At 44.9% G+C, this 24,570-nt stretch overlaps 1 protein-coding gene across 7 annotated transcripts in view; it reads left to right on the top strand.

The window, feature by feature from the left end:
- LOC106591860 (dedicator of cytokinesis protein 1) overlaps positions 1-24,570 on the top strand; it is a 723,705-nt gene that overhangs the window by 422,979 nt on the left and 276,156 nt on the right. For all 7 annotated transcript variants that reach the window (XM_045687698.1, XM_045687691.1, XM_045687686.1 and 4 more), the window contains exons 32-37: positions 12,005-12,063; positions 16,123-16,271; positions 19,055-19,140; positions 20,532-20,688; positions 20,948-20,988; positions 22,105-22,195. In XM_045687698.1, the coding sequence (XP_045543654.1) occupies positions 12,005-12,063; positions 16,123-16,271; positions 19,055-19,140; positions 20,532-20,688; positions 20,948-20,988; positions 22,105-22,195 (583 nt within the window). The remainder of the gene's footprint in view (positions 1-12,004; positions 12,064-16,122; positions 16,272-19,054; positions 19,141-20,531; positions 20,689-20,947; positions 20,989-22,104; positions 22,196-24,570) is intronic.

The raw sequence follows: 24,570 nt of genomic DNA, 5'->3' as shown, positions 1-24,570 counted from the left end.
TATTGTGTTGAGGTGAGGAGGGGTTCAGTGTAACAGTAGTTACCGTGTTGAGGAGGGGTTCAGTGTAACAGTAGTTACCGTGTTGAGGTGAGGAGGGGTTCAGTGTAACAGTAGTTACCGTGTTGATGAGGAGGGGTTCAGTGTAACAGTAGTTACCGTGTTGAGGTGAGGAGGGGTTCAGTGTAACAGTAGTTACCGTGTTGAGGTGAGGAGGGGTTCAGTGTAACAGTAGTTACCGTGTTGAGGTGAGGGGGTTCAGTGTAACAGTAGTTACCGTGTTGAGGTGAGGAGGGGTTCCGTGTAACAGTAGTTACCGTGTTGAGGAGGGGTTCAGTGTAACAGTAGTTACCGTGTTGAGGTGAGGAGGGGTTCAGTGTAACAGTAGTTACCGTGTTGAGGTGAGGAGGGGTTCAGTGTAACAGTAGTTACCGTGTTGAGGTGAGGAGGGGTTCAGTGTAACAGTAGTTACCGTGTTGAGGTGAGGAGGGGTTCAGTGTAACAGTAGTTCTCCGTGTTGAGGTGAGGAGGGGTTCAGTGTAACAGTAGTTACCGTGTTGAGGTGAGGAGGGGTTCAGTGTAACAGTAGTTACCGTGTTGAGGTGAGGAGGGGTTCAGTGTAACAGTAGTTACCGTGTTGAGGTGAGGAGGGGTTCAGTGTAACAGTAGTTACCGTGTTGAGGTGAGGGGGTTCAGTGTAACAGTAGTTACCGTGTTGAGGTGAGGAGGGGTTCAGTGTAACAGTAGTTACCGTGTTGAGGTGAGGGGGGTTCAGTGTAACAGTAGTTACCGTGTTGAGGTGAGGAGGGGTTCAGTGTAACAGTAGTTACCGTGTTGAGGTGAGGAGGGGTTCAGTGTAACAGTAGTTACCGTGTTGAGGTGAGGAGGGGTTCAGTGTAACAGTAGTTACCGTGTTGAGGTGAGGAGGGGTTCAGTGTAACAGTAGTTACCGTGTTGAGGTGAGGAGGGGTTCAGTGTAACAGTAGTTACCGTGTTGAGGTGAGGGGGGTTCAGTGTAACAGTAGTTACCGTGTTGAGGTGAGGAGGGGTTCAGTGTAACAGTAGTTACCGTGTTGAGGTAGAGGGGGTTCAGTGTAACAGTAGTTACCGTGTTGAGGTGAGGAGGGGTTCAGTGTAACAGTAGGTTAGCGTGTTGAGGTGGGAGGGGTTCAGTGTAACAGTAGTTACCGTGTTGAGGTGAGGAGGGGTTCAGTGTAACAGTAGTTACCGTGTTGAGGTGAGGGGGGGTTCAGTGTAACAGTAGTTACCGTGTTGAGGTGAGGAGGGTTCAGTGTAACAGTAGTTACCGTGTTGAGGTGAGGGGGGTTCAGTGTAACAGAAGGTTTTACCGTGTTAGGTGGGAGGGGGAGTGAGTGTGCAGTGTTGAGGAGGGGTTCAGTGTAACAGTAGTTACCGTGTTGAGGTGAGGAGGGGTTCAGTGTAACAGTAGTTACCGTGTTGATGAGGAGGGGTTCAGTGTAACAGTAGTTACCGTGTTGAGGTGAGGAGGGGTTCAGTGTAACAGTAGTTACCGTGTTGAGGTGAGGAGGGGTTCAGTGTAACAGTAGTTACCGTGTTGAGGTGAGGGGGGTTCAGTGTAACAGTAGTTACCGTGTTGAGGTGAGGAGGGGTTCAGTGTAACAGTAGTTACCGTGTTGAGGTGAGGAGGGGTTCAGTGTAACAGTAGTTACCGTGTTGAGGTGAGGAGGGGTTCAGTGTAACAGTAGTTACCGTGTTGAGGTGAGGAGGGGTTCAGTGTAACAGTAGTTACCGTGTTGAGGTGAGGAGGGGTTCAGTGTAACAGTAGTTACCGTGTTGAGGTGAGGAGGGGTTCAGTGTAACAGTAGTTACCGTGTTGAGGTGAGGAGGGGTTCAGTGTAACAGTAGTTAGCGTGTTGAGGTGAGGAGGGGTTCAGTGTAACAGTAGTTACCGTGTTGAGGTGAGGAGGGGTTCAGTGTAACAGTAGTTACCGTGTTGAGGTGAGGAGGGGTTCAGTGTAACAGTAGTTACCGTGTTGAGGTGAGGAGGGGTTCAGTGTAACAGTAGTTACCATGTTGAGGTGAGGAGGGGTTCAGTGTAACAGTAGTTACCGTGTTGAGGTGAGTGGTTCAGTGTAACAGTAGTTACCGTGTTGAGGTGAGTAGGGGTTCAGTGTAACAGTAGTTACCGTGTTGAGGAGGGGTTCAGTGTAACAGTAGTTACCATGTTGAGGTGAGGAGGGGTTCAGTGTAACAGTAGTTACCGTGTTGAGGTGAGGAGGGGTTCAGTGTAACAGTAGTTACCGTGTTGAGGAGGGGTTCAGTGTAACAGTAGTTATTGTGTTGAGGTGAGGAGGGGTTCAGTGTAACCGTAGTTACCGTGTTGAGGAGGGGTTCAGTGTAACATTAGTTACCGTGTTGAGGTGAGAAGGGGTTCAGTGTAACAGTAGTTACCGTGTTGAGGTGAGGAGGGTTTCAGTGTAACAGTAGTTACCGTGTTGAGGTGAGTAGGGGTTCAGTGTAACAGTAGTTACCGTGTTGAGGGGTTCAGTGTAACAGTAGTTATTGTGTTGAGGTGAGGAGGGGTTCAGTGTAACAGTAGTTACCGTGTTGAGGAGGGGTTCAGTGTAACAGTAGTTATTGTGTTGAGGTGAGGAGGGGTTCAGTGTAACCGTAGTTACCGTGTTGAGGAGGGGTTCAGTGTAACAGTAGTTATTGTGTTGAGGTGAGGAGGGGTTCAGTGTAACCGTAGTTACCGTGTTGAGGAGGGGTTCAGTGTAACAGTAGTTATCGTGTTGTGAGAAGGGGTTCAGTGTAACAGAAGTTACCGTGTTGATGAGGGGTTCAGTGTAACAGTAGTTACCGTGTTGAGGTGAGGAGGGGTTCAGTGTAACAGTAGTTACCGTGTTGAGGTGAGGAGGGGTTCAGTGTAACAGTAGTTACCGTGTTGAGGTGAGGAGGGTTTCAGTGTAACAGTAGTTACCGTGTTGAGGTGAGGAGGGGTTCAGTGTAACAGTAGTTACCGTGTTGAGGTGAGGAGGGGTTCAGTGTAACAGTAGTTACTGTGTTGAGGTGAGGAGGGGTTCAGTGTAACAGTAGTTACCGTGTTGAGGAGGGGTTCAGTGTAACAGTAGTTACCGTGTTGAGGAGGGGTTCAGTGTAACAGTAGTTACCGTGTTGAGGTGAGGAGGGGTGCAGTGTAACAGTAGTTACCGTGTTGAGGTGATGAGGGGTTCAGTGTAACAGTAGTTACCGTGTTGAGGTGAGGAGGGGTTCAGTGTAATCGTAGTTACCGTGTTGAAGTGAGGAGGGGTTCAGTGTAACAGTAGTTACCGTGTTGAGGTGAGGAGGGGTTCAGTGTAACAGTAGTTACCGTGTTGAGGTGAGGAGGGGTTCAGTGTAACAGTAGTTATTGTGTTGAGGTGAGGAGGGGTTCAGTGTAACAGTAGTTACCGTGTTGAGGTGAGTGGTTCAGTGTAACAGTAGTTACCGTGTTGAGGTGAGGAGGGGTTCAGTGTAACAGTAGTTACCGTGTTGAGGAGGGGTTCAGTGTAACAGTAGTTATTGTGTTGAGGTGAGGAGGGGTTCAGTGTAACCGTAGTTACCGTGTTGAGGAGGGGTTCAGTGTAACAGTAGTTACCGTGTTGAGGTGAGAAGGGGTTCAGTGTAACAGTAGTTACCGTGTTGAGGTGAGGAGGGGTTCAGTGTAACAGTAGTTACCGTTTTGAGGTGAGGAGGAGTTCAGTGTAACAGTAGTTACCGTGTTGAGGAGATGAGGAGGGGTTCAGTGAGCCAGTCAGTCACAGTAAGGTAGTCAGTCACAGTAAGGCAGTCAATCACAGTAAGCCAGCCAGTCACAGTAAGCCAGCCAGTCACAGTAAGCCAGCCAGTCACAGTAAGCCAGCCAGTCACAGTAAGCCAGCCAGTCACAGTAAGCCAGCCAGTCACAGTAAGCCAGTCAGTCACAGTAAGTCAGTCAACTTGTCAGTCAGTAAGCCAATCAGTCGGTCACAGTCAATCAATCATTCAGTCAGTCAGTCACATTAAGCCAATTAGTGACAGTCAGTCCACCAGTCAGTCAGTTAATCAGCTTGTCAGTCAGCCAATCAGTCTGTCACTGTCAATCAGTCACAATTGGTCTCCATGTCTTCATGACTAGGGAGGACGCTATGTCTCAGGATTGTTCTACTGTCTCCATGTCTTCATGACTAGGGAGGAGGCTATGTCTCAGGATTGTTCTACTGTCTCCATGTCTTCATGACTAGGGAGGAGGCTATGTCTCAGGATTGGTCTACTGTCTCCATGTCTTCATGACTAGAGAGGAGGCTATGTCTCAGGATTGTTCTACTGTCTCCATGTCTTCATGACTAGGGAGGAGACTATGTCTCAGGATTGTTCTACTGTCTCCATGTCTTCATGAGTAGGGAGGAGGCTATGTCTCAGGATTGTTCTACTGTCTCCATGTCTTCATGACTAGGGAGGAGGCTATGTCTCAGGATTGGTCTACGGTCTCCATGTCTTCATGACTTCGGTTGCCAAATGCCTGTAACTTTCCCCAAATTCCCTGCTTTCCCAGAAATCCTGTTTAAAGATTCCTTGAATTAAGAGGGAATAAGCAGGAAATCCATGAATCACCCAATCAGTTACCAGAATTCTGAATCGCTATTCATGACCGCAGTGACCAGACAGGTGAAGGAAATAATGAGTGGTAGACTGCTTTAAAGTTGGCCACCATTTTGTTGTTGTAGTAAAAGTGATTTCAGACCTGTCCTGAGTGAACTGAATCGCTGTGTCTGTTAAAGTCAATCAGGAATCTTGTTTCCTGTTCATTACAGACAAAAACCAGACTTGGCAATGACAATGTGAGTGAATGCAATTACTGTCTCTCTCACTTCTTGTTCTCTTTTTCCTCAGTCACCCTCTGTCCTACTCAGTCCTTCTCTCCTCGCCTTCACTCAGTCACTCTCCCCCTGTGTCCTCTCGTTTCCTCCCTGGTCCTCCTTTCTCTGAGTTACAGTCAGTTACTGTCAGTGTCACTCCTCCTCTTCCTCCTCCTCCTCCTCCTCCTCCATAAAGGATTGTTTTATACTAAAACCTACTGTATCGTAATCCACACAACACAGGCATTGCTTTGAGTAATTGAAATAAATCCTGAAGTCTAATCACCAAAATGTTTTTTTTTTGTAAACCCTTTCTTTGTTAATATAGAACAGGGCTATTCAACTCTGACCCTACGACGTCTGGAGCCTGCTGGTGTTCTGTTCTACCTGATCATTAATATCACCCACCTGGTGTCCCAGGTCTAAATCAGCCCCTGGTCATTAATATCACCCACCTGGTGTCCCAGGTGTAAATCAGTCCCTGGTCATTTATATCACCCACCTGGTGTCCCAGGTCTAAATCAGTCCCTGATCATTAATATCACCCACCTGGTGTCCCAGGTCTAAATCAGCGCCTGGTCATTAATATCACCCACCTGGTGTCCCAGGTCTAAATCAATTTCCGCGTCATTAATATCACCCACCTGGTGTCCCAGGTCTAAATCAGTCCCTGGTCATTAATATCACCCACCTGGTGTCCCAGGTCTAAATCAGTCCCTGATCATTAATATCACCCACCTGGTGTCCCAGGTCTAAATCAGTCCCTGGTCATTAATATCACCCACCTGGTGTCCCAGGTCTAAATCAGTCCCTGATTAGAGGGTGACAATGAAAACAGGCAGTGGAACTGTCTTGGAGGTCCAGAGTTGAGTTGGAGGGATATATAATAACCTTTCGGGGATATTTCCTGGTAATACACTTGTATATGAGTTTATGTGATCCTTTGGAGGATTGGAATATAGTACTGATCACCTAAATGTTTTATTCTCTGTCTTTGTTGATACAGAATAAGAAGTACTTCCTAGTAAAGCACTTGTATGCTTTGAGTTCTGATATGTTATGAGTTCCAATGTACAGTGCTTTCGGAAAGTGTTCAGACCCCGTTACTTTTTCCACATTTTGTTAGGTTACAGCCTTATTCTAAAATTGATTACATAACATTTTTTTCTCATAAAACTACACACAATAACCCATAACGACATAGCAAAAACAGGTTTTTAGAAAATGTATAAACAGAAATCACATTTACATAAGTATTTAGACCCTTTACTCTGTACTTTGTTGAAGCACCCTTGGCAGTAATTACAGCCTTGACGGTTCAAGTCCGGGCTCTGGCTGGGCACTCAAGGACATTCAGAGACTTGTCCCGAAGCAGCTCCTGCGTTGTCTTGGCTGTGTGCTTAGTTTCGTTTGTCCTGTTGGAAGGTGAACCTTCGCCCCAGTCTGAGGTCTTGAGCCATTCCGTAAAAATTGAGCTCTATAGGAGAAGTCCCTGCCTCCAGCTGTTTGCTTAGAAATTCTAGGGACAGTAAGGAGGCCTGCATCTTGTGACTGTAGCGTACGTGTAGGTATGTACGGCAGGACCAAATCGGAAAGGTAGTTAGGAGCAAGTCCATGTAATGCTTTGTAGGTTTGCAGTAAAACCTTGAAATCAGCCCTAGCCTTAACAGGAAGCCAGTGTAGAGGCTAGGTCTGGAGCAAGTTTTCATCAAGGATCTCTCTGTACTTTGCTCTGTTCATCTTTCCCTCAATCCTAACTAGTCCCCCAGTCCCTGCTGCTGAAAAACATCCCCACAGCATTATGCTGCCACCACCATGCTTCACCGTAGGGATGGTGCCAGGTTTCTTCCAGACGTGACTTGGCATTCAGGATGAAAGAGTTGAATCTTGGTTTCATCAGACCAGAGAATCTTATTTCTCATGGTCTGAGAATCTTTTGGTGTCTTTTGGCAAACTCTAAGCAGGCTGTCATGTACATGTCTGGCCACTCTATCATAAATGCCTGATTGGTGGAGTGCTGCATAGATGGCTGTCCTTCTGGAAGGTTCTCCCATCTCCACAGAGGAGCTCTGTCAGAGTGACCATTAGGTTCTTGGTCACCTCCCTGACCAAGGCCCTTCTCCCCCGATTGCTCAGTTTGGCCGGGCGGCCAACTCTAGGAAGAGTCTTGGTGATTCCAAAATTCTTCCATTTAAGAATGATGGAGGCCACTGTGTTTTTGGGGACCTTCAATGCTGCAGCCAGTTTTTGGTACCCTTCCCCAGATCTGTGCCTTGACACAATCATGTCTCAGAGCTCTACAGACAATTTGTTTGACCTCATGGCTTGGTTTTTGCTCTGACATGCACTGTCAACTGTGGGACCTTATATAGACAGGTGTGTGCCTTTCCAAATCATGTCCAATCAATTGATTTTACCACAGGTGGACTCCAATCAAGTTGTAGAAACATCTCAAGGATGATCAATGGAAACAGGATGCACCTGAGCTCAATTTAGAGTCTCATAGCAAAGGGTCTGAATACTTACGTACGTTTTTTCAGTTTTTTATTGTTAATACGTTTTCATCATCGATCATTGTCAATATGGGGTTGTCGTGTCTTTGGGGTACCATTAAACTGAAGACATGTTTATCAATTAACTCCCTGTAATTATTATCACGCGATTAAACTGATTAATCGTTTAATTGTAATTAACTAGGAGATCGGGGCACCAAGGAAAATATTCATATTACAAAGTTATAATTTTCCTAATATAACTTTCCTATATTATAACATTATATATTATATTCTATTATAGTATAGGCCGATTATCTTCTGGTTTAAATGGTGTATTTTACCTCGCGTCCAGTCTCATTCCAAACGTCGTAAATTGTTGTATCTGCACGAACCCAGTCTTTACTAAGAGTCATCCATACAACAATTGTCTTAAAATCATTTATTTACTAAACTAAGTAATTCACAGAAAGTATACAAACAGTAATTATCATCACAAAGAATTGGTAGAGTAATGTGCCCTAGTGGTCTAAACAGGCATGGCTGGTGTCTTGTAGAACAATGGGTCATAAAGGGCAGCTGAGAAGACCCTACAGAGTTCATTAATATTAACAATTGATATGCTAATCCTTTGCACATGAACGCTCACTCCTTCGAGAACAATTGCAATCAATATATATTTACGCTCAGTGTGTCGTCGGGATCCTTGTTGGAGCGTCGTTCTGTTGGAGAGTTATCTCTCTCTCTCTCGGTTAGAATGGGTCTTTCAAAGCGACATTCTTTAATGTCGTCATAGAATGGATGTTTCGTTGGTCTTCGCGTTCAATGATATAATTTACTTAGCTGCAGACTAATAATTAATATCAAAGACTTGTTCTTATTCTGTCGGTATCGATAGTCTAAAAGTTAACCACATGGTATAGTTCACTTTCAGTAGAGGAATTGGATGGTCAAACCTATTGGCCAACTTGCAATGGAGTGGAGGCCGGGTCTGAAGAAAGTAGATCAGGGTATAGTTTTATAGTGAACATGTCACATGACGCCTGGTCCTGTCTGTGTCCCTGGGGGCGTGCCGATGACTGAGTTAAGCTTGGTACAGAAATACAATTCTATCACATTGCAGTAGTCTAATCTAGAAGTAGCCGGAGAGTAGAGCGTTGCAGTAGTCTAATCTAGAAGTAGCCGGAGACTAGAGCGTTGCAGTAGTTTAATCTAGAAGTAGCCGGAGACTAGAGCGTTGCAGTTGTCTAATCTAGAAGTAGCCGGAGACTGGAGCGTTGCAGTAGTCTAATCTAGAAGTAGCCGGAGAGTAGAGCGTTGCAGTAGTCTAACATAGAAGTAGCCGGAGACTAGAGTATTGCAGTAGTCTAATCTAGAAGTAGCCGGAGACTAGAGCGTTGCAGTAGTCTAATCTAGAAGTAGCCGGAGGGTAGAGCATTGCAGTATTCTAATCTAGAAGTAGCCGTAGACTAGAGCGTTGCAGTAGTCTAATCTAGAAGTAGCCGGAGACTTGAGCGTTGCAGTAGTCTAATCTAGAAGTAGCCGGAGAGTAGAGCGTTGCAGTAGTCTAATGTAGAAGTAGCCGGAGAGTAGAGCGTTGCAGTAGTCTAATCTAGAATTAGCCGGAGACTAGAGCGTTGCATTAGTCTAATCTAGAAGTAGCCGGAGAGTAGAGCGTTGCAGTAGTCTAATCTAGAAGTAGCCGGAGAGTAGAGCGTTGCAGTAGTCTAACATAGAAGTAGCCGGAGAGTAGAGCGTTGCAGTAGTCTAATCTAGAAGTAGCCGGAGAGTAGAGCGTTGCAGTAGTCTAACATAGAAGTAGCCGGAGACTAGAGTATTGCAGTAGTCTAATCTATAAGTAGCCGGAAACTAGAGCGTTGCAGTAGTCTAATCTAGAAGTAGCCGGAGGGTAGAGCATTGCAGTATTCTAATCTAGAAGTAGCCGTAGACTAGAGCGTTGCAGTAGTCTAATCTAGAAGTAGCCGGAGACTTGAGCGTTGCAGTAGTCTAATCTAGAAGTAGCCGGAGAGTAGAGCGTTGCAGTAGTCTAATCTAGAAGTAGCCGGAGAGTAGATCGTTGCAGTAGTCTAATCTAGAAGTAGCCGGAGAGTAGAGCGTTGCAGTAGTCTAATCTAGAAGTAGCCGGAGAGTAGAGTGTTGCAGTAGTCTAATTTAGAAGTAGCCGGAGACTAGAGCGTTGCAGTAGTTTAATCTAGAAGTAGCCGGAGACTAGAGCGTTGCAGTAGTCTAATCTAGAAGTAGCCGGAGACTGGAGCGTTGCAGTAGTCTAATCTAGAAGTAGCCGGAGAGTAGAGCGTTGCAGTAGTCTAATCTAGAAGTAGCCGGAGGCTGGAGCGTTGCAGTAGTCTAATCTAGAAGTAGCCGGAGAGTAGAGCGTTGCAGTAGTCTAATCTAGAAGTAGCCAGAGGCTAGAGCGTTGCAGTAGTCTAATCTAGAAGTAGCCGGAGAGTAGAGCGTTGCAGTAGTCTAACCTAGAAGTAGCCGGAGACTAGAGTGTTGCAGTAGTCTAATCTAGAAGTAGCCGGAGAGTAGAGCGTTGCAGTAGTCTAATGTAGAAGTAGCCGGAGAGTAGGCGTTGCAGTAGTCTAATCTAGAAGTAGCCGGAGAGTAGAGCGTGGCAGTTGTCTAATCTAGAAGTGACAAAAGCATGGATTAGCTTTTCTGCATCCCATTTTTTTGGACAAAAAGTTTCAGATTTTTTGCAATGTTATGATGCTGCCCTTGAAATATTCTTCACATGTTGTATAGCATTATAAAGGCTTCATAAGCACTACATAAATTCTTCACAAATCATCTATAAGCGTGTCATACTGTATAAACGGTGTATAAACATACATAGTGTGTTATGTCATAATTGGCAATTCACTGGGAATGGTTATGTCACCCTTTATACACTGGAGCACTTATAAAGCTTGTATGTACTCTGTATAAAGCCTTTGTAAAGCTTGTATGTACTCTGTCTAAAGCCTTTGTAAATTGTACTTTGTTTAAAGTGGGAACCAGTTGTTTACCCTCCTACAGTACTTATTGTCAATAAACCATGTTGGACTGGTCACTAGTACAGGACAGTTAACCATGTTGGACTGGTCACTAACTAGTACAGGACAGTTAACCATGTTGGACTGGTCACTAACTAGTACAGGACAGTTAACCATGTTGGACTGGTCACTAGTACAGGACAGTTAACCATGTTGGACTGGTTACTAGTACAGGACAGTTAACCATGTTGGACTGGTTACTAGTACAGGACAGTTAACCATGTTGGACTGGTCACTAGTACAGGACAGTTAACCATGTTGGACTGGTCACTAACTAGTACAGGACAGTTAACCATGTTGGACTGGTCACTAACTAGTACAGGACAGTTAACCATGTTGGACTGGTCACTAACTAGTACAGGACAGTTAACCATGTTGGACTGGTCACTAACTAGTACAGGACAGTTAACCATGTTGGACTGGTCACTAAGTAGTACAGGACAGTTAACCATGTTGGACTGGTCACTAACTAGTACAGGACAGTTAACCATGTTGGACTGGTCACTAGTACAGGACAGTTAACCATGTTGGACTGGTCACTAACTAGTACAGGACAGTTAACCATGTTGGACTGGTCACTAGTACAGGACAGTTAACCATGTTGGACTGGTCACTAACTAGTACAGGACAGTTAACCATGTTGGACTGGTCACTAGTACAGGACAGTTAACCATGTTGGACTGGTCACTAACTAGTACAGGACAGTTAACCATGTTGGACTGGTCACTAGTACAGGACAGTTAACCATGTTGGACTGGTCACTAACTAGTACAGGACAGTTAACCATGTTGGACTGGTCACTAACTAGTACAGGACAGTTAACCATGTTGGACTGGTCACTAGTACAGGACAGTTAACCATGTTGGACTGGTCACTAACTAGTACAGGACAGTTAACCATGTTGGACTGGTCACTAACTAGTACAGGACAGTTAACCATGTTGGACTGGTCACTAGTACAGGACAGTTAACCATGTTGGACTGGTTACTAGTACAGGACAGTTAACCATGTTGGACTGGTTACTAGTACAGGACAGTTAACCATGTTGGACTGGTCACTAGTACAGGACAGTTAACCATGTTGGACTGGTCACTAACTAGTACAGGACAGTTAACCATGTTGGACTGGTCACTAACTAGTACAGGACAGTTAACCATGTTGGACTGGTCACTAACTAGTACAGGACAGTTAACCATGTTGGACTGGTCACTAACTAGTACAGGACAGTTAACCATGTTGGACTGGTCACTAAGTAGACAGGACAGAACCAGGACGGAAACTAGTACAGGACAGTTAACCATGTTGGACTGGTCACTAGTACAGGACAGTTAACCATGTTGGACTGGTCACTAACTAGTACAGGACAGTTAACCATGTTGGACTGGTCACTAGTACAGGACAGTTAACCATGTTGGACTGGTCACTAACTAGTACAGGACAGTTAACCATGTTGGACTGGTCACTAGTACAGGACAGTTAACCATGTTGGACTGGTCACTAACTAGTACAGGACAGTTAACCATGTTGGACTGGTCACTAGTACAGGACAGTGGTTGGCATCAGTGTATATAAATGCATGTGTGTTTGTGTGTTTCAGGTACCAGGACATGAGAAGACAGATTGGCTTTGAGATCAGAGACATGTGGTATAATTTAGGTATGAATCATCTATTTCATATTCTTCATATGCATTCAACTAACATATGGGACCGAGCGGCTCCATTCGGTCTTATGTAGCAACATTTCAGATGGTGTTTTTTAAAAGTAGAGACTCAGAGCTAGAAAATGTTATTTCATAACACTACTGTTGAGGAACAATTGGAAAGTAATTCTGCTTTGGAAGCAGAAAATGGTCTTGAATGTTTTGGTACTACTACTAGAGAGCTATTCTTTGTCTACAGAACATTCAGCATCGTCCACACCCTCTTAAGCTTTAGCCCCACCCATCTCTTTAAGGATTCACATGTGAGGCCATGTGCTAAACAGAGTGAGTACGGTAGTGTAGTAAACAACCAAAGATTTCAAGACTATAGACTGGTTTATTCTACATTTATCAACATGTCTGTAAACAGTTGTCGCAGTGACATCATGAACATTAAACTTGGATTTATCGTTATGAAAAAGTATAACAAAACCGACAGGCTGCATGACAGCAGCAGTTTGGTGGTCCAAAATAGCATAACTGGTATATTTTAATACCAATAAATCCATCCGTTTAAAACTTTATTTATTATATTTCAATCTAGAAAACCAGGCAACTAAAAGCAACTTTCTAAACCATTTCTGGTTTGGTTTCTAGTGCGCTAACTAGCTAGCTAATATTAAGTTAGCTGTATAAACGTTAAGTTAGCTGGCTAGCTAACATTAAGTTAGCTGTATAAACGTTGAGTTAGCTGGCTAGCCAGTTGAAATAATGACCTTATCATATAGCTGACAATGTCTTCATTTTAGATCATTTGTATTCATTATTACAGGAAAATAAACTCACATCACCCAAAATTTGAAATTGTGTTTTTTTTTTTTACATTTGATAAAAGTAGAGACTCAGAGCTACAAAATGGTATATCATAGACTTCATTTGAGGAACAATGGGAAAGTAATTTTCCTTTCAAAATTGATGAACTTGTAAACTCACTTTTTGAGAAAATCGCCTTCGAATGTTTTGGTATCTAGTGAAGCGCTCCTCTTTCTCTACACACATTCAGCCTCATTCACACCCTCTTAAGCTTTAGCCCCACCCATCTCGTTTCGATCTCGGAGTGCACACTCAACGGGTGTTGTACACACGTCACGTCACGTAACGTTAGCTAACGAGCCAGCCGGCTAAAGTTAGTTAAACAACAATGAACAGTGCCAACAATGCCACAATGCTGGGAGCTAACCAACCATATTTAATGTTAGCTAGCTAACATTAGGCTCTAACTAGAACAGCACACGGCTCTGGGATATGAATAATAACGTCAGCTAGGGAGCCAGCCAGCTAACATTAGCTAGCTAGCTAACAGTACACTTTAGCTTGAAATGAAACCACTTTCTGTCAACATTAGAAACGTGTAATATCTGAACATGTATCTAGCTAACGCTAGACTGTCTTACCTGTATACATCATCATGCATGATGGATGCGTCTCCCTGTCAGGAATGCCATACCACGGTTGTCCTTAGTTTGAAGATGTAATCCGGAGACAGGTGTTTTCTCCATCTCTTTAGCTATCATACTCTAATTCCACTGATTTCAAAACTTGATCCTCCAGAAAGTGGAGAGCAACTAACATATCACCGTTCAACTAACATAATAACCATTCAACTAACACATCACCATTCAACTAACATATCACTGTTCAACTAACATAATAACCGTTCAACTAACATATCAACATTCTCAGATCCTGAACATGCCATCATAATCTACCTATTCTAAGTTCCTCATTGAAACATGTTGCAAACCATATTTTCACAATGCAAATTGAATCCAATTCATTTTTTTTCATATACATTCAACATCACATGCCTTCATTCAAAGATCCTGCAAGTGGCATACAGTCACTATTAGAAGGTCATTGACACATGTTGAAGTGGGATTTCTCGTAAGTGTTATGTTTGTATCCAGGCCCATCTGGGAGGAAGTGGGATTTCTCCCAAGTGTTATGTTTGTATCCAGGCCCATCTGGGAGTTTGTCTTGAGTGATTACCAGGTTGTTAGTGAAAACAGGAAGGACTAAGAATAGAGAATAGATGGTCGGATCATGGGTTACCAGGTTGTTAGTGAAAACAGGAAGGACTAAGAATAGAGAATAGATGGTCGGATCATGGGTTACCAGGTTGTTAGTGAAAACAGGAAGGACTAAGAATAGAGAATAGATGGTCGGATCATGGGTTACCAGGTTGTTAGTGAAAACAGGAAGGACTAAGAATAGAGAATAGATGGTCGGATCATGGGTTACCAGGAAAAGGAATAGATGGTCGGATCATGGGTTACCAGGTTGTTAGTGAAAACAGGAAGGACTAAGAATAGAGAATAGATGGTCGGATCATGGGTAACCAGGTTGTTAGTGAAAACAGGAAGGACTAAGAATAGAGAATTGATGGTCGGATCATGGGTTAATTAGCTTCATGTTGTTGTTGTGGAAGCAGAACTACAGCAGAGAATTCACAAAGGAGACAAGGTGTTAATTTGAATAGGCCTGTTCTGTTCATTCAAATAGGTAATCTGTCTCTGCTTTTCTATTTCTCTCATGCTCTCTCTTGCTCTCTCTTTCTTAATTACAACTCTTACCATGATGTCGTATTGATTCCCACACCAGTGTTTTCATTAATTAACCAATTCTGGTTTTGGACCTGAGGCACTTCTCAGGAAAATCACCTCTCATCTTCTGAATGTCAGCAAAACGCTGATGAACACTGAAAAGAAACTGGAGGAACGTGGGAGCCAGATTAAAACCTGTGTACTTTGGACTCGGCAAATACATGTTTATGCCTTGGGGGGCCCCTCGATAGAAGTTTCCTCCAGTGGTTTACACCAAGACATTTTAACCTACTGTAGCATCTCCCCAGGAATCGTTTATCAATACTATTAGTTGATTTATTGAACTTTTTCTTCATTCATGTATTTCTGTATTATCTATGTATCTCGCCAGGAACTGCCAGTCCTTTAGTTATTGTCTTTAATTATTTCATCATCCGTGTATTAATGTGTCCCCAGGTCTTACAAACATCAATCTATTATCAATATTAGTTATATTCATGTAATGATTTCTTCATCCACACAGTCGTGTGTTTCTATTAGTCACAGGATCCACACAAGATCAATGAGCATATTGATCACCAATAATTATTAGTCCCTTGATTTATTTATCTCTTCAGTCATCTATCATAATAATAAAATATGCCGTTTAGCAGACTATTTTTGTCCAGTAGTGCGTGCCGTATATTTTGGTAACGGAGGGGGGGGATCCCACGGTCCTGGCGTTGTAAGTACCGCCGTACTCAACCAACTTGAGTTACAGAGGAACCACGCTTTGTATTCGGGCTTTATCTATCGCCTGTTCCCTTTAAATGTACTGTACTGTCATCTATTGACCGTTTGTTCATCAGTCAATTCATTATTTCCTCATCTATGTCTTCATATCTTATCCATCCATAGGTTCCCCACAGTAATTCTATAATAATATATGCCATTTAGCAGACTGTTTTATCCAAAGTGCAGAATTATTCTGTTAAATGTATGTATGTGGTCCCGTGTGGTTCAGTTGGTAGAGCATGGTGTTTGCAACGCCAGGGTTGTGGGTTCGATTCCCACGGGGGACCAGTACGGAGAAAAACATTTATGAAATGTAGGCATTCACTACTGTAAGTCGCTCTGGATAAGAGCATCTGCTAAATGACTAAAATGTAAATGTAAAAATGTATGGGTGGTCCTGGGAATTCAACCCATTATCATGGCCTTGAAGTGCCATGCTCTAGCCATTTGTGTTTTATTATTTAACCTTTATTTAACTAGGCAAGTCAGTTAAGAACAAATTCTTATTTACAATGACGGCCTACCGGGGAACAGTGGGTTAACTGCCTTGTTCAGGGGCAGAACGACAGATTTTTGTACCTTGTCAGCTCAGGGATTCGATCCAGCAACCTTTCGGTTGGCCCAACGCTCTAACCACTAGGCTACCTGCCGCCTCTGCAGGAGCTAAGATATTTGATGAAGTTTTATCTCTCCCCAGGTCCACACAAGATCAAGTTCATCCCAGAGATGGTGGGTCCCATCCTAGAGATGACTCTGGTCCCAGAGATAGAGCTGAGGAAAGCTACCATCCCCATCTTCTTCGACATGATGCAGTGTGAATTCCACTTCACATGCAGCTTCCAACGGGTCTGTATCAGTCAGTCAGCCAGTCTGTCGATCAATCAGCCGGTCAATCAGCCGGTCAATCAGCCGGTCAATCAGCCAGTCAATCAGCCGGTCAATCAGCCGGTCAATCAGTCAGCCAGTCAATCAATCAGTCAGTCAGTCAGTATATTAATCAATCAGTCAGATCTACCAATCAATCAGATGGATTGATAAATCATTAGTTTCAACAAGAAGGGTTTACAATAACCCCACGTTGACCCCAAAGAGCAAGCAGAAGCACAGCGTCAAGGACGAGTGGTAAAAACTCTAAAACCTTAGCCTCCCTGGAGACAAATGTAATGTGGGTAAATGTTTCCAGCTATGAATTGACTCATAATGTAGTTTTAATGTAGCGTTGTCAAGCCCATGTACTGCCCTTATTACGACCAGGTGACAGGAAGAGGACTTCATATTATGCCGTCTTCCAAATTTCACCCCCTCTTCACCTTAGTGATATCCCATTGGTCACATGTGGTGTTCCACCAATCAAATGTCTAAGTCTCTTGTCTGCTACAGAACAGTATGTCCATGTGTATATCCACAGGCTAGACTTCAGAAACATGTGTTTGTTCATGTAGCTTGTAGGTGACTGTTTGTTTCGTTGGTATTACGTTCCAAGTCTAACCCAGTCTCCTGCAGAATTATCTGTACTGTATCTGCTTTGACTTCCTCTTCCATTGATGCCATTTTGAAGTTGTACTGAAGCAGAGGCCTGTCCTGTGGCTGTCTCCCAAATCCTCCCAGTCAGTGTAGAAGTACAGGCTGTCTCCCAAATCCTCCCAGTCAGTGTAGAAGTACAGGCTGTCTCCCAAATCCTCCCAGTCAGTGTAGAAGTACAGGCTGTCTCCCAAATCCTCCCAGTCAGTGTAGAAGTACAGGCTGTCTCCCAAATCCTCCCAGTCAGTGTAGAAGTACAGGCTGTCTCCCAAATCCTCCCAGTCAGTGTAGAAGTACAGGCTGTCTCCCAAATCCTCCCAGTCAGTGTAGAAGTACAGGCTGTCTCCCAAATCCTCCCAGTCAGTGTAGAAGTACAGGCTGTCTCCCAAATCCTCCCAGTCAGTGTAGAAGTACAGGCTGTCTCCCAAATCCTCCCAGTCAGTGTAGAAGTACAGGCTGTCTCCCAAATCCTCCTAGCCAGTGTAGAAGTACATGTTGTCTCCACTGGCACACTATTCCCTTTATAGTGCACTACTTTTGACCAGGCCCTATAGGGAGTAGTGCACTACTTTTGACCAGGGCCTATAGGGAGTAGTGCACTACTTTTGATCAGGCCCTATAGGGAGTAGTGCACTACGTTTGACCAGGCTCTATAGGGAGTAGTGCACTACTTTAGACCAGGCCCTATAGGGAGTAGTGCACTATAAAGGGAATAGGGTGCCAGTTGGAACAGTCAGTCTGTTAGATTTGGGAGTGAAGGGGAGCCCTGGTAATAAAGTTAGTGTCAGGCAGTCAGGACGTGACTCTTTGGGAATGACTACATCCTCTTATATCCCCTCTACAGTGAAATAGGATCAATTTCACTTTTTTGCATCCCAAATGGCACCATATTCCCTATATAGTGCACTACATTAGATCAGGACCTCTAGGGTAGTAGTGCACTACTTCTGACCAGGCCCTATATGGAATAATAGTGTACTACTTTTGACCAGGACCTGTAGTGCACTATATAGGGAATAGGGAGCCATTTGGGACATATACAAATGGCTTTCTAGTCTGCAGTGTAAAACTTAGCAGAGAGAGAGAGAGTTGCCTCTCTTCCTCCAGAGCGAGCCGTCTCTCCTGACTGACACAGCAGCAGCAGCACATCAAGCAGGCAGTCCACGTTGGAGCAAACGAACCACTATAAATGGATGTGCCGGCTTACCTTCCTTCTGTCGTCTTTCTGGGAAGAAGAAGAAGAAGGAGAGAGAGAGGGAATAAGGGAACAAGAGGAGATGCTTTCTGCTGTTGGCATGCTCCCTGCTCAGCTGGGAAGATGGGAGGAAAAGAGAGAGAGGAAAAGAGAGAGAGGAAAAGAGAGAGAGAGGGAAGAAGGGAGTAAAAGAGCGAGAGGAAAAGAGAGAGAGAGGAAAAGAGAGAGGAAAAGAGAGAGAGGAAAAGAGAGCGTATTAGAGAATGTGTCTTCCTGTCATGGCCTTGCTCCTCTGGCTCCCTGCTCAGCCATAGCCAATCACAGGCAGATAAAGAGAAGTTAGTGAGAGTCATCAGACTGATAATGAAGTGATTTAATATGAGCTCACAGTCCACCAGGCTGAAAGAGAGGTGATTAAACCAAGAGGAGAGGTCCTCTCATCCAGGAAAGAGAGAAGAGACGGGGGGAGGAGAGAGATGGTGGGAAAGAGAGGTGATTAAACCAAGAGGAGAGGTCCTCTCAACCAGGAGAGAGAGAAGAGATGTGGGGGAGGAGAGAGATGGTGGGAAAGAGAGGGATAGACTGGGGGGAAAGAGAGGTGATTAAACCAAGAGGAGAGGTCCTCTCATCCAGGAGAGAGAGAAGAGACGGGGGAGGAGAGAGATGGTGGGAAAGAGAGGTGATTAAACCAAGAGGAGAGGTCCTCTCAACCAGGAGAGAGAGAAGAGATGGGGGGAGGAGAGAGATGGTGGGAAAGAGAGGGATAGACTGGGGGGAAAGAGAGAGAGAGGGAAAGAGGAGAGAGAGTGTTGGAAAGAGAGAGCGAGGGAGGCAGAAAGAGTGAGAGAGGATAGAGACTAATGAATAGAAAAATGAGCTGTGCTGATTATGAATGGCTGCTTTCTAATTGCAGTTTGAGAATGAGATCATCACCAAACTGGATCACGAGGTGGAGGGAGGCAGAGGAGACGAGCAGTACAAAGTCCTCTTCCACAAGATGTGAGTGATGCTGTCTGTCTGTCTGTCTGTCTGTCTGTCTGTCTGTCTGTCTGTCTGTCTGTCTGTCTGTCTGTCTGTCTGTCTGTCTGTCTGTCTGTCTGTCTGTCCTCTCTCCTCATCTCTCTCTCAATTTAATTTAATGGCTTTATTGACATGGGAAACATATGTTTAGGTTGCCAAAGCAAGTGAAATAGATAATAAACAAAAGGGAAATGAACAGGGGAAACATTAGTAAACATTACACTCACAAAAGTTTTAAAAGAATATAGACATTTTAAATGTTATATTATTGGCTATGTACAGTGTTGTAACAATGTGCCAGTATAGGTCAAATAAATAAAACAGATATATATAGGTTGTAATTACAATGATGTTTGTGCTACACTGGTTGCCCTTTTCTCATGGCAACGGGTCACAAACAGATATGGAAGTTTATTAATGATTGATTTGTTTTCAAATTCTTTGTGGCTCTGTGTGATCTGAGGGAAATATGTGTCTCTAATATGGTCATACATTGGGCAGGAGGTTAGGAAGTGCAGCTCAGCTTCCACCTCATTTTGTGGGCAGTGTGCACATAGCCTGTCTTCTCTTGAGAGCCAGGCTTCTCTTGTCTCTGACAGTAAATGAAGGTCAGTGTGACAGAGCCTGTCTTCTCTTGGGAGCCAGGTCTGCCTACGGTGGCCTTTCTCAATAGCAAGGTTTTGCTAACTGGGTCTGTACATAGTCAAAGCTTTCCTTAAGTTTGGGTCAGTCACATTGGTCAGGTATTCTGCCACTATTTACTCTCTGTTTAGGGCCAAATAACTTTATAGTTTGCTTAGTTTTTTTGTTAATTCTTTCCAATGTGTCAAGTAATTATCTTTTTGTAATTATCTTATCTTTCTCCCCTCTCTCTCCCCTCTCTCCCTCCCCCCCTCTCTCCCCCTCACCTCTCTCCCTCCCCCTCCCCCCCTCTCTCCCACTCACCTCTCTCCCCCTCACCTATCTCCCTCCCCCCTCTCTCCCCCTCACCTCTCTCCCTCTCCCCTCTCCCTCCTTTCTCCCCTCTCCCCTCTCTCCCCCTCACCTCTCTCCCTCCCCCCTCCCCCCCTTTCTCCCACTCACCTCTCTCCCCCTCACCTATCTCCCTCCCCCCCTCTCTCCCCCTCATCTCTCTTCCTCTCCCCTCTCCCTCCTTTCTCCCCTCTCCCTCACCTCTCTTCCTCACCTCTCTCCCTCACCTCTCTTCCTCACCTCTCTCCCTCTCCCCTTTCTCTCGCCCTCTCTCCCTCCCCTCTCTCCCTCTCCCCTCTCTCCCTCCCCTCTCTCCCTCTCCCCTCTCTCCCTCACCTCTCTCCCCTCTCTCTCCCTCCTCTCTCTCTCCCCTCTCTCTCCCTCACCTCTCTCCCCAGTCTGTTGGAACACTGCAGGAAACACAAGTACCTGTCTAAGAGTGGGGAGAACTTTGTAAGCCTGGTGGTTCGTCTGTTGGAGAGACTCCTGGACTACAGGACTATCATGCACGATGAGAACAAGGAGAACCGAATGAGCTGCACTGTCAACGTGCTGGTAGGAGAGACACACACTGTTCTGTCCTGTTCCGTTGTGGACAGATGTCTGGCTGCGTCCTGCTGCGATGCCTAGCTTAGAGTTACCTGTCTTATTGTGACTGACAGTTTACTTTCCAACTGTTGGAAAGACATTTGAGATTTAAACACCAGCTGCATAACATTCATGTTTGGTATTGTTGCGATTTGTTGTCGCTATTTCACTTTAGTACTTAAAGCATTTCAGTTTTGTTAAACTATTTCAATGTTTTCATCCTCAGAACTTCTACAAGGAGATAGAGAGAGAAGAGATGTACATCAGGTAGGAAGAGCTCTTCATCATCATTTTCCTCAAATACACTTTTCTGTTGTTCTTTTGTACTCAGTCCCTCTGTGAAGTCAAGGCCAGGTGTTTTTGTACTCAGTCCCTCTGTGAAGTCAAGGCCAGGTGTTTTTGTACTCAGTCCCTCTGTGAAGTCAAGGCCAGGTGTGTTTGTACTCAGTCCCTCTGTGAAGTCAAGGCCAGGTGTTTTTGTACTCAGTCCCTCTGTGAAGTCAAGGCCAGGTGTTTTTGTCCTCAGTCCCTCTGTGAAGTCAAGGCCGGGTGTGTTTGTACTCAGTCCCTCTGTGAAGTCAAGGCCAGGTGTTTTTGTCCTCAGTCCCTCTGTGAAGTCAAGGCCGGGTGTTTTTGTACTCAGTCCCTCTGTGAAGTCAAGGCCAGGTGTTTTTGTACTCAGTCCCTCTGTGAAGTCAAGGCCAGGTGTTTTTGTCCTCAGTCCCTCTGTGAAGTCAAGGCCAGGTGTTTTTGTCCTCAGTCCCTCTGTGAAGTCAAGGCCAGGTGTTTTTGTCCTCAGTCCCTCTGTGAAGTCAAGGCCAGGTGTTTTTGTACTCAGTCCCTCTGTCCGTCAGTCAGCCCTAGCAGTCCATCAGTCAGCCCCAGCGGTCCGTCAGTCAGCCCCAGCGGTCCGTCAGTCAGCCCCACTACTATTGACAGCACCCTATTCCCTATATAGTGCACTACTATTGACCAGGACTCACCCTATTCCCTATATAGTGCACTACTATTGACCAGCACCCTATTCCCTATATAGTGCACTACTATTGACCAGCACCCTATTCCCTATATAGTGCACTACTATTGACCAGCACCCTATTCCCTATATAGTGCACTACTATTGACCAGCACCCTATTCCCTATATAGTGCACTACTATTGACCAGCAGCCTATTCCCTATATAGTGCACTACTATAGACCAGCACCCTATTCCCTATATATAGTGCACTACTATTGACCAGGACCCACCCGATTCCATATATAGTGACTAGGGGACTAGTCCAGACACAGTTGACTTGTCTCTGTCCGTTGTCACCATGGCGACGTCATATTGAAGCCCACCAAGGTGTGTACCGTTGACTCATGTGTCCTCTGTCTGGACAGGTACCTGTACAAGCTGTGTGACCTCCACAAGGAGTGTGACAACTACACTGAAGCTGCCTACACACTGTTGCTGCACGCTAAGCTGCTCAAGGTATTCCACACACACACACACACACACACACACACACACACACACATCAATATACATGCACAGAAGGACACACACATAGCTCAGACACTCTCTCTCTCTCTCTCTCTCTCTTTCTCTCTCCCTCTCTCTCTCTTCCTCTGTGTATCTCTCTCTCCCTCTGTGTATCTCTCTCTCCCTCTGTGTATCTCTCTCTCTCTCTCTCTCTCTCTCTCTCTCTCTTCCTCTGTGTATCTCTCTCTCTCTCTCTCTCTCTCTCCCTCTGTGTATCTCTCTCTCTCTCTCTCTCTCTCTCTCTCTCTCTGTCTCTCTCTCTATTTCTCTCTCTCTCTCTCTCTCTCTCTCTCTCTCTGTCTCTCACTCTTTCGACATTTTAGTCATTTAGCAGACTCTCTTATCCTGAGCGACTTACAGTAGTGAATGCATACATTTCATACATACATTTTTTTTTTTTTGTACTGGCACCCCGTGGGAATCGAACCCACAACCCTGGCGTTGCACACACCATGCTGGCGTTGTAAACACCATGCTCTACCTCTGTGTATCTCTCTTTCTCTCTCTCTCTCTCTCCCTCTCTCTCTCTCTCTCTCTTCCTCTGTGTATCTCTCGATCTCTCTTCCTCTGTGTATCTCTCTCTCTCTCTTCCTCTGTGTCTCTCTCCCTCTCTCTCTCTCTCTCTCTCTCTCTCTTCCTCTGTGTATCTCTCTATCTCTCTTCCTCTGTGTATCTCTCTCTCTCTTCCTCTGTGTCTCTCTCCCTCTCTCTCTCTCTCTCTCTCTCTCCCTCTCTCTCTCTCTCTCTCTCTCTCTCTTCCTCTGTGTATCTCTCTCTCTCTCGCTCTCTCTTCCTCTGTGTATCTCTCTCTCTCTCTCTCTCTCTTCCTTTGTGTATCTCTCCCTCTCTTCCTCTGTGTATCTCTCCCTCTCTTCCTCTGTGTATCTCTCTCCCTCTCTTTCCTTCTATCTCTCCCTCCTCCTCTGTCTCTCTATATGAATTGATGGTGTGAAACGTGTGTGGTTTAGAGTCTGTTGAATAGCAGCAGTTGTAGAGGACAAAGCCCCAGTAGGCTGTAATCATATAGATGGCTCTTAACCTTGCAGTAGCAGAGGTGTAACCGTGAATATCAATGTGTTGTGGAACAGGATCTGGATAGCAGCGATACGTCCATCCGTGTTTTAATCCTCCCTCTGTCAGGAGAGGACAGGACTGATGAGATGAGAGAGGAGAAGAATGGAGAGAGAAAGGGGACTGAAGAGAGGAGAAGAATGGAGAGAGAGGAGAGAGAGAGAGAGAGAGGGGACTGAAGATAGGAGAAGAATGGAGAGAGAGAAAGGAGGGTAGTGAGAGAGAGAGAGAGAGAGAGAGAGAAAGGGGACTGAAGAGAGGAGAAGAATGGAGAGAGAGGAGAGAGAGAGAGAGAGAGAGAGGGGGACTGAAGAGAGGAGAATAATGGAGAGAGAGAAAGGAGGGGAGAGAGAGAGAGGGGACTGAAGAGAGGAGGGTGGAGAGATGGAGGAAGAGGGGATAGGGAGAGAGAGGACCGGAGAGGGAGAGCTAGGAGAAAAGGGAGAGAAAGGGGGAGGAGAGGAATGGAGAAAGAGCGAGAGAAAGGAGGGGAGGAAAATAATAGGAGGAGAGACAGAGAAAGAGAGAAAGTTAGAGTTGGAGGGTGGGAGGGTTTTTTCACCTTGTTACAGAGCAGAGAATGAATGGCAGAAAGAAGAGAGGAAAAGAGCCCTGTCCCCTGTCCTCTGTCCCCCCTGTCCCCTCTTTATGACAAGGACTGAACTTCTCAGTGTCCCCTGTCCTCTGTCCCCTGTCCTCTGTCCCCTGTCCTCTGTCCCCTGTTCCCTCTGTCCCCTGTCCTCTGTCCCCTCTTTATGACAATGACTGAACTTCTCAGTGTCACTCTGTCACTAGTAGTGACATCCCTGCCTACATACTAAAGAGAGAGAAGAAGATAACTTATTCTACCATGGTTACTAGTGTCTGATAGTGATGTACAGTATTATTCTACCATGGTTACTAGTGTGTGATAGTGATGTACAGTAATATTCTACCATGGTTACTAGTGTGTGATAGTGACATACAGTATTATTCTACCATGGTTACTAGTGTGTGATATTAGCATTACAGTATTATTCTACCATGGTTACTAGTGTGTGATAGTGATGTACAGTATTATTCTACCATGGTTACTAGTGTGTGATATTAACATACAGTATTATTCTACCATGGTTACTAGTGTGTGATAGTGATATACAGTATTATTCTACCATGGTTACTAGTGTGTGATAGTGATGCACAGTATTATTCTACCATGGTTACTAGTGTGTGATATTAACGTACAGTATTATTCTACCATGTTACTAGTGTGT

This window comes from Salmo salar, chromosome ssa01, assembly GCF_905237065.1.
Source record: "Salmo salar chromosome ssa01, Ssal_v3.1, whole genome shotgun sequence".
Lineage (NCBI taxonomy): Eukaryota > Metazoa > Chordata > Actinopteri > Salmoniformes > Salmonidae > Salmo > Salmo salar.
Note: the sequence above shows the minus strand (reverse complement) of the source record. Positions and strands in the feature narration are given on the sequence as shown.